This window comes from Strongylocentrotus purpuratus, unplaced genomic scaffold, assembly GCF_000002235.5.
Source record: "Strongylocentrotus purpuratus isolate Spur 01 unplaced genomic scaffold, Spur_5.0 spur5_scaffold_1, whole genome shotgun sequence".
NCBI classification, from domain to species: Eukaryota; Metazoa; Echinodermata; class Echinoidea; order Camarodonta; family Strongylocentrotidae; genus Strongylocentrotus; species Strongylocentrotus purpuratus.
The window spans coordinates 51693181-51703555 of NW_022145594.1; the positions used below are offsets into that span (position 1 = coordinate 51693181).

Below are 10375 nucleotides of genomic sequence, written 5' to 3' on the forward strand. Positions count from 1 at the left end.
TTGTTATTTGGTGAACAATAAACACCAAAGATGTTAACAATAAAAAAAGAATTATCATAATTATTTTCTTTATGGTGGAAAAATAACCATGTATATATCCTAGTACAGTGTAAGTTACAAATAATGTTCATATATTCTGGGGGAATGCAATACGCTATTCTAATATAGATCCACAACAATTAGTGTCCCTATAAATGAAAGCTAAATATGAGAGCAGTATGTATGCAATATTAATACCTATATTGACGGCAGTATGAAATAATCATTAATAAACATGATGCAATATATTATGATATGTGATTATTTAATACAAGAGATACTTTTTCATTTCATTTGAGAAAAGATGGCTTTTATAAGAAATCAAATATAATTGTCCTATAATAAATACAAATAATATGTTAATAATTTCTTACAATCAAACAGAAAATAATATAATACGAATCATATATTTTACGTTTTACATTTCATTTAACAGACGGATAGAGCACGGAACATAAGAGTTCAGGTACCTCAAGGTGCGGGAGTTATTCGACTGCCACCTTTTACCACTTCTTAGCCTGACATAATTTTCATTCAGGGGGTGACTTGAATCCCTTGAATGCCTTTAGGTACTTATATCAATGATGGTATTAGTCCACAGGCAAATATTGAGGCTCCCAACCAAGTGCGAGACCACATTCACCTAAAAGCGCGATTTAGCGAACCTAATTCAGCAAAAAAAAACTTTAAAATAGCGAATGTGAGAAGCAAAAACACGGAGGCATCATTGTCAAGCATGTCGGCAAAGCTTTTAAAATCGGCAGTTTGTTGATTCATAAAATTATTTCCGTAAAAGTGATCGTAAAAGCCTAATTTGTTCAGAAAAAACACAATTTTATCCAGAATCTGGCTGAAATTAACTCTCCACTTAGTTATACAGGTGCGCAAAAGACGAACGTCAAAATGTTGGTTTGGATTTGGATTTTTCCTTCCTCAATCTGCGCATGAAATATATGCAAATTATAGCGAACAAAATTAGTCTCATGCACATCGTTTATTAGTGTAACAGATGGGTCGTTATTGCTACATTATATGAACAGATCGGATAGATGTGAAAATCATTTAAATGATAATCAGTATACGATGCGAAAATTATTCTTCTACAGCTTCCGGAAACCGACCTGGATTTTTGCTTGCGTCCCTTACTTTTGCCAAATTTGTGCGTGAGATTTTGTTTTTGGTGATTCCGGGCGCAAAAACGAAACTTAGCGCGACCCGTGTCTATAATATATTGCTCTACAAAACAAATCTCTCACAAACTTTAGAAATATGAGAGAGGAAGAAAAAACTACGGTACTCGCTTTCATTATATTTTAAACCGAAATGTATTTTTCACCTACAAAACGCTCTACCTGATCGTAAACGTTCCACGGGGCATGTCATACAGTGCAAGTAAGAGAGAGTCATCCATTTGTTTCAGTGGAATATATAGAGTCTATCAGGAGTGCAGAAAGCGATCTCTCCAGATCGGTACTGCTGGAGCTGGTGCCAATATATCCCGTGTCTTTCAATCTTGTAATCAATGACGAGGTTCTGGACATGCTTCAGCTCGTTAGTGTACTCATCGATGTTGACCAAACTTTCATATTGTTTCTGAGTGGCTATCAGGATTGTATTCCTTTGAGACACAACAGCGATTAGGTAATTCCCGAATTTCGCCAATTCATATTTTACAACACCTTGTTTGTCAATCAATCGTATTTTATAATAAGAATTGGAGATCAGGTGATCGTTACAGTTAGTGATCTGCCCAGGTTGATACCCATCACATGGTATCTCACTGATTGCCTTTCCACCTGCTGGTGAGAATACCTGGATCTTTCGAATTTCCCAGTAGCTAACATAGATCTGATCATCACCGTCTACAGTTAGGCTAGCACTTGCACATTCATCGCGACTCAGAGTCTCAAACATTACATTCAATTGTGTGTACTCTAGTGTGTAGAGTGTGATATTGTTTGAGACATCAAGTATAACATACCGATCATCAGAGAGGAACCCTACTCCACGAATCTTCACTTCTTGGAGAAACGTCTGCTGGAGCTGGCCATCAGCAGAGAAGATCTCCACGCCCCCTGTCTTACATCCCACTGCCATTCTACCGTCTGGTGTACCAACCAAGTCACTCATGCTATTCTTAGTAGGCAAAATAGTGATGTTCTTTGTAACTGCATTTACGATATTACCGAGAGCTATCTCATCCATTCCAACGTTCCCCTTAAAACTGACACTTTTTCCTTTCTTGCTCGATTTCATCGCCTGCTTGTAGTCAGGATCTTCTTGTTTCAAGGCCTCATGTAAGTCTTGACATAGAGTGTCGTGTGCAGCCAAAGCATCCATATCTGACGGTACTTTTGTCCTATTGGTTACCACGTCAGCTATGATGGTCAAGTGAGTGATTTGCTCCAGAGCTGATTTCTTCATTTCGTCCAATTCTTTCTCTACTCCTTCAGTCCTACCCTTGACTTCACCAACGAGGTTTTCTTTCTGCTCTGTCAGCTGTCGGACTGATTCTTCAAATGCTTTGTGGATATCATCTGTACACTGCTTTTGAACATTGATCACATGCTCCTTCTGTTCTTCAATGAAATCAACGTATTTCTGAAAGCAAGAACGTTTTTTGTCCGCCTTGGATTTGAGGTCCTCGATACTCTTCATATGGTTGCTTTCATAAACAGCCGCCTCGATGACCCGATGTCCTTCGTTTGTATGCTCCATGACAACACACCTGAAGCAGGCAAATCTCCTGCAGTCGGAACAGAAGCACTCCTCATCCTCTTTGGGGTGTTTCCTGCATTTACGATACCTACGTACTAACACCTTCCCTGATACGATCTCACTCATGGCTAAGACCTCATGACTAATGAAGTTTTGCCACTGAGAGTGTTTGTTTTGGCAAGTGATACAGAGATACATGCCACAGTCTTGACAGTAGACAACAGCTTGGGGTTTGTCCTCGGATTTACAATTCGTGCAAAACTGATATTGATTCTTAACGTCCTCTATGAGAGACTTCAAAGCTAGACTTGCCGGTAATTTGCTGACTTCTCGGTTTGGGACCTGTGTTTCAGCTCTGCAGACAGGGCATCGGAGCATCTGGTCGTTACCATGGCATTCCAAGAGGTTGTCCAGACAGGCCTTGCAGTAGGTGTGAGAACAAGACAGGATCTTTGGATCGGTGAAGGTATTCAGACATACAGGACACTCCAGACTCTGAGCAATAACATTCTTAAATGCATCAGCCATGATTCGAATTCTACAGGAATACGAGAGGAAAGAAAAGGAAACAACATAATGATAGCTAGTGGAGCTTTGATTCATCTGATCATGTATCGCAATTAGTCATGCTAGTATACATTGTTTAAATATCTGACGTATACAAGTTATAACTGCATCACTGAGTTAAAGCCCATGGTTAAAGGTAAACCATGAAAAAGAAAAACAAAATGTAAACATAAGTCTCAGAAATGTTGTTTACCATTCACATTTTAGTATTTTGTCATTGGAAAAACAATCATTACAATATTTCTTCATTAATCTGAAACCAAGTGTCATACCATGAGTCACAAAACTCACAATAGCAACGCATGTGCCGAGCGAAATAAACTTGCTTTTGGGATTTTATACCAAGAGTATCGCACGTGTGCTAATTATCTGTCTCGAGTATTCACCTGTGCCCTTTAGTACATAAGAGTACATAACACCAAGCATTACAAATTTCGTGAAATTTAAACGAAAAAATACATGATCCGTGATCTGCCTTCAGATATGATGCAAATAAACATAGGCCTTATTCTTAACATGGAGTCTAGGCTCTGAACAACTCTAAAACTCAGTAGACAACATTTTGTATTATATTTAAAGCTGATGAAGAATCAAAAGAAGTACGATAAACATGTACTTGCACACTGGAATATATTATTTAAAATAATTATCATGATTGTACAGAGGAAATTAAATTGCTCTGATTTTGCAGAATCATTATATGAAATGAATAATCTATGTTAAGATCGCATAATAGCCTGAAATATTTCCAATGTGTATTCATACATGTATCTACATTATACATAACCGTGCAAGAATAATACTTCGTGACACATGAATTATTCTAATCACAACGAAATCGCCACCCTTTTGCCCCCAGGATAAACAAACACTGAGAAGATATACATATATGAACGATATCACATAATCACGAGTTTTCTATTGCGTCAAACGTTACTTCCGGGTTCAAGATCAACAGAATAAACTCTAAAGTGTTGATCTGGTTGCATTTTGCAGCCTATTTCCCCATGGTTTACCAAACTGATATCATTTCCGAAACACCCGTCATTCCCATTTTGGTCTTAACTCAATCGCTCTCCATTAATCACCTCAAAGACATTTAAACCAATATCTAAGTATTTCAGTCTTAGGTCAAAGATGACTTTATATCCAGGTACAAACAAAGTGACATATGTATATACGACAATTTAAAACGGAAATATTGCAAAATATCACTGCATTTCTTTTCAAGTTGGAAATGATATACATTTAAATTTACTCACGTCTTTTTCCGTCACTTTGTATCGGTCTAGGTGTTATATGAAATCAGTAAACATGTATACTCTTCGCCTATACGATGTAGTGGTGCATACACTGATCATAACTATTATTTTATACATTTATGTATTTCGTTTGTCGATCTATTTTTGGTACTGGGAATTCCCAGCAACCTTTGACATACAGTTGGAATGTCGGAGATGGCGCTATACATGCAAACCATATCAGACTGGAAAGGAGAAGAGTAATGAAAGAAGATATTCGATCTTAGACCTTTATATCTTTACTGGACTAACCATCGTCTGGTTGAGAAAACTAAGAAGCTGTTCGATTAATCAAAGTTTCGGGTTGATTAGGGGCTACCATGCCTACACAAAAATTATATTATTATATAAAATTGCAAATTACAGGCACGTGCAACCGCCTCCCGATTCTGACAGGTGCGTAATATTGAAAGAAAGCCTATTATCCTACTTAAATATTTATATGTTATTTTGTCCCAGTGGCGGATCTAGGGGATGGGGCAAACAAATGGTAATAATAATAAGTACCCACTACACTGATAAACGAATACATAATTTGGGTTTTGTTGTAAAAATGTGTCTTAAAGTTTTGGGAATTCGGGGCTCCCAATACTTTGAAGGGGCTCAGACCATTGACGTCATTAAACAAAAATATAGCGACCTGCCAGTGTCACAAATAAGGCATCCAAATATGCTCATCTGACCGTAATTCATGGGCGTAAATCCTTATACGTAATACCTATTGTTCAGCTAGGGGGGGGGGGGGTGATCTATTCATTAAAACCCCTAAACTTTGCCCCTGGACCCCACGCCAATCTACTCTCCGATCTCTACCTGATCGTATATACTTTGGCCACCCCACTTTGAAAAACGTTCCGTGGGTCGTGTAATTAATATTTCTTTAGTTTATATTTTCTATGGCTGGTGATATTTGTTCGTCACCCGCTCAATTAGTTTTTGTTTTGGTGTTTGTCTCCCAAAAGTACCATAGACGTCAAGCTTGATCTTTCGTTTTCAGTTTTCTTGACGTTGTTTGCTCTATAAATAGATTATTAGAAGAAGCGTGTTGTAAATACTATCACAGATAACTAACCTAGTAAAGAGACAGAATCAAGGTGAGCGAATCTGAATTTAATAAACAAATATTCCCCTCCCAATTTTGAGAAATGGTAGACTCTAGATAACCTGACTTATCATCAGCCCCACATACTAATTTTTGTGTTCGTAACTGTAATTAGTATCTCCAAATAAGCTTGTACTTGTCTTTTTCTTCTTTGCTTCTGTGTACACCGATTCTACAATGCATTAAGTCTAACCGTAAACGTCGTTGTTCTAATCATTACTAGACTATAATGTTAAACTTAAAGATGTCAAATTTATTTGACATCCTGATCTAATACCCAGGATAGTCTACCTGCTAAATTGAAAGGTTTTAAAGAGAAGGTTGAGTTCTGGGAAGAGGTGAAAAATAATTTGTGAGCGTTATCTTTCTTCTTCTTCTTCTCCTTCTTTCTTTTTGAGTGTAGACCTCTTTACAGAGTATTATCGTACTATACTGGGGGTGTGTGCAGGTGGACCACTACACAGGGGTTTCCCCCTACTCTTATACGAATAGTGCAGTGGGTTCTTATCGTGCAAAGGTAGTGACTCTTCTCTACACGGGGCCTCCATTTAACGTCCTACCTGAGGGACGGAGTGTTTTCCACTTAACATATCCTGCGTCTTATTATGCAAGTGTTGAAGAACATCAGATAAGACATGTTCCCTAAAAAGCATGGCTCTTCAAATGCCTTCATATTCTCAATATGTCATGTAACATCGTAAAAATCCAGGGTAGGATTTTTACGCCTCGGTTCGTGTAGTCTCATATACATCTTTCTGTGTACAGTGTTCGTAACTTTACCAAGACTTGGCCAAATTTCTTATCATTTTGATGATTCTAGAACCTTGCAATACACACAAATTCTTATATGCTGATGATCAACCTTTTCTGGTCGATTCCACACCGTTTCCTTCACAATGCAATCGCATGACCAGAACTTCTGACTTTTGAGTTCTGGCAACAAATGGGTTTTAATTTCTTTAATCTTTATCAAGGCAGATCATTATTTTCTTGTCTCATCATTTTTTTTGATACAGGAACATCATTACGTGAGGATGGATTCGGAGGTGATGCGAGAAGGTCGTTTGCTGGACATCATCGATGACCAATGGAGGATGGACAAGCTTCCTAACGATGACATCGAGATACCTCCAAACCAGCTTCCAAATGATATGGATGGAGGGAAGGAAGAAGGAGGGAAGAAAGCAGAAGAGCGATGGACGGATCTTGCACTTCATAACCTCACAGCTTCACAAACTTCAAACCAGGGTAGCTGAGCATTTGTACATTCTCATGACGTGAAAGACAGTGAATGGGACTAAGATATGATTGAAGCCTAACAGACCATGAGCTGAAGGACTGATGTGACACTCATCACGCCAGAAACAGCGTGTGGGACTGAAAAATGTATTAGTAGGTTCTCTTTTAATCGCATAACAGACAAAGTTAGCTCAGCAGTTGAACTGAGACAAGGTCCTTGATATAAAAGACAGTGAATAGGATCAAGAAATTAATAGAGGAGTGTTGGATAGATCTTGCTCTTCAAACCTAGATACACGATACACGATGCAAGATACACGTAGCTGAAAGAATTGTAGTCCGATTTTACACTCATGACATGAAATGCAGTGCATGGGACTGGTAGATAATGGTGGGAGCAATAGAGAGATCATGTTCATTGTAACCAGCATGTAACTGTAACCAGACGGTGTTTGATCTTAATAACATGAAAGACATAGTGTGGGACTTATGCAGGCGTCCATTTGAAGCCTAGACCCACACTCCTCAAGTCATCACCTTTCTTCACCTGTTCCAACGTGCAGATTTACTAAATTATAAATGTTTAAAAAATGTATGACTCAGGAGGGTCTTTTCCTTTTAGATGATCTGTAATACTATGCTCACCGTAATATATAAGGACTATTGCCCCAAGGGAGAAGGCACTTGGGGGTAAAACAGAAATTAATTATGATTTTGTACATAACAAACGTGAGAGTTGTCTATGACTATGTCGCAATCCACTAACCAAATTGTTACTTTGAGATCCCCATAGCTATAGTGATCTCAATTTTCAAGCATTCACTACTTTCTTATAATTGGTCCAATTAATTCAACCTTTCACCGTTCTGTTTATCTTATTTCTGTTTTCATACGATTGAATGTATTAAAAAGGCTGGATTGCCCTTTAATTTGAACTAGATCCTTACTGTACTCAAAAGAGGTCATTGACATCTGTAATTTGTTGGATCTGATGGTATATCTTTGTATTTCAGAAATAATACAAAAAGTGATTTTGACAGGGATGTAGTGTAGACGTTATCATTCATAGAAAAGAAAAACAAATAAATAAATAATGATATCTAAACAGAGGGAGTAAATACTTATGGATTGTTGATAAATGTATGAATGTGTGCAAGACAGCAAGAGAGAGGAAGCATTAGCCTGATACCTCAGTCACACCGAATCCAAACCGACCAGTACTCCTCCATTCAGGGTGCATTAATTGTTCTGCTCTGGCAGTGTGCTGGTGTGACTGGGGTATTAGTGAGGAGAGAAGCTATAGAGGGGAAAGAAGGAGGTGGAGAGCGAAATGAGAGAGGGTGAGTGGAGACAGATAGAGGGTGGGGCGAGAGAAAAGAGACGGGGAGAGAGGGAGATGAAGAGAGAAAGACATATCCTCATCTACCAACAGACCAAATGTAAAGACATGTCAAATTTATAAATGTTGTAACGATGCATTTGTAGTACTTCAGTGAAAACAAGTCTGAAAAGTAAATCTGACCAGGTTTTATGTGTTCTTTTTTTAGGTTTCCAAAATTCTCTCCAAAAAAAGAGGAAGAAAATACAGGTCAGAAGCAAATGTTTTTCCTTTTCTTAATTTCACCTCCTATATCCACCACAACGCCGGTGTAACAATGATTTAAGAAAGTTTGTCACTTTTGCTCATGAAGTCGTGCTATCTTAACTAGTCATTTTCTTGTCTATATTTCACCTCAACCACTTTATAATTATCTGTGTAGGCTATCTAGATATCCCCGCGCCCTGTTTTTTACTCTCCCTTTTTCTTTGTACCTCTCTCTCTCTCTCTCTCTCTCTCTCTCTCTCTCTCTCTCTCTCTTCTCTCTCTCTCTCTCTCTCTCTCTCGCTCTCTCATTTTCTCTCTTGTTCTTTTAACCTTGTTTTTCTCTCTCGTTTTCTCTCTCTCTCTCTCTCTCTATCTCTCTTTCCCTCTGATACTGTCTCTTGTAGCGTCCCGATAGTGATGCATGCAGATACTTCTTACAACAATACTCAGAACACACATTGAATTATTTCATAATTCTACATAATATATCCATTTATTTCAAGTTATCCAACTATTCTTTGATCCAGATAAAACCACTGTTGACATGATGTGACGTCACATTTAATACTGCGCAGTAATTGGTCAAATCAGCTTCTAGTCTTCTCTCGGGTCGTATTTGTGCATCCCTAAACAGTCGATGGTCGGGTTCGTGAGCTGTGAGATTCAGCGGGTTAGTCTAGATTCCATTACCGGTTCCTTGGCCTAAAGAAAAACAGACAACAATATGACATGTAAGATGCGATGAACAAGATATGACCAGTTAAACTCCTTAACAACAATAACCATGAAGAGAAAGCAAGCAAGAGAGAACAGGAAGGAACGGAGGAACAAAGGAAGGACTGATGAGGGAAAGAAAAAGAGAGGGAGGGAGAATCAAACAAACAAACAAATAAAATAAAATTCACCTTATAGGTAATTGTGTAAAGCATGTGCAGATGAGAGACCATTGCTGCAGTCAGCTTTAATGTGACCCCCTCTTGACATGGACATGCAATTCAAGGATTTTAGCTGTATTTCTTTGGGATCAATCCATTATAAACATCCGATTACTCCAACTATCAATTATGACAAGAATATGGTAGATGGCAAGTTCAAATCCCACTGGTTCCGAACCTTTATCTGATGAGCACCACTCGATCTGTGTTTACTGGATGCGAGCCGAAATTTATTCATCAATTGAAATTACTCCCAAGAAGTCTAACATTAAAAAATAGCGGAGCATGTGTTGTACAACCATCATAACAATGTTGCCCCCCCCCCCTCTCCATGTTATCAATGCCCCTACGCCACCGGGAGCAAATTGTTTTGGTTCAGAGTTTTGACAATGGTTAAAATATATGTGTACGTAAATTTGAGCCATTAAATCTGAGAGTGACTTACCGGAGCAGAAAGCGACAGCGCCTCCTCGTCTATTGCACCAACAGTGCACAAGATTGTCACAAGCTAAAAAAATGATAGCAGAAATGAAAATTAATAACCATGAATTATAGATTGAGAATGAACGCACGAATAAAGAATGGATAGAAAGGAGGCATTGAGGGCGTGGCTAGGGGCGATTAATATCCCATATTATCAGCAAAATTGTCAGTTTATTTGTTGTTTTGCAAAAGAGATTTTGAACACGTATAGGCTAACCGTTTCTCAAAATTGTGAGAAAGTTTCTTTTATTTTTTATATTTTCTAAATTAGTTTTTGTTTTGTCCCAGGGTGTTTGCCTCGTTGTTTTTTGTACTTTCTTCCTTTCTTTTTCTTTACAAACGTTTTAAGACATGTGCCCCTTGATAATGTCCTATCCCATTTTTCTTTTCTTTTTTAGTTCAGAGA

At 38.1% G+C, this 10375-nt stretch overlaps 1 protein-coding gene and 1 long non-coding RNA gene across 2 annotated transcripts; one reads left to right on the plus strand and one right to left on the minus strand.

Annotated features, from left to right (window-relative positions):
* Nucleotides 1-1455: 1455 nt before the first annotated feature.
* On the minus strand, nt 1456-3285 carry LOC115921443 (tripartite motif-containing protein 59-like). Its single transcript, XM_030978930.1, has one exon. It carries the CDS (start codon nt 3283-3285, stop codon nt 1456-1458), a length of 1830 nt encoding a protein of 609 aa, XP_030834790.1.
* Nucleotides 3286-5561: 2276 nt separating this feature from the next.
* Nucleotides 5562-8073, plus strand: LOC115921215. Its single transcript, XR_004062820.1, has 2 exons — nt 5562-5719; nt 6744-8073. It is a non-coding gene; the product is annotated as an uncharacterized LOC115921215 (long non-coding RNA).
* Nucleotides 8074-10375: the final 2302 nt, after the last annotated feature.

What these genes read in the sequence shown, in the direction of transcription:
- LOC115921443 (XM_030978930.1), bottom strand. Translation starts at nt 3,285, where the DNA reads ATGGCTGATGCATTTAAGAATGTTATTGCTCAGAGTCTGGAGTGTCCT.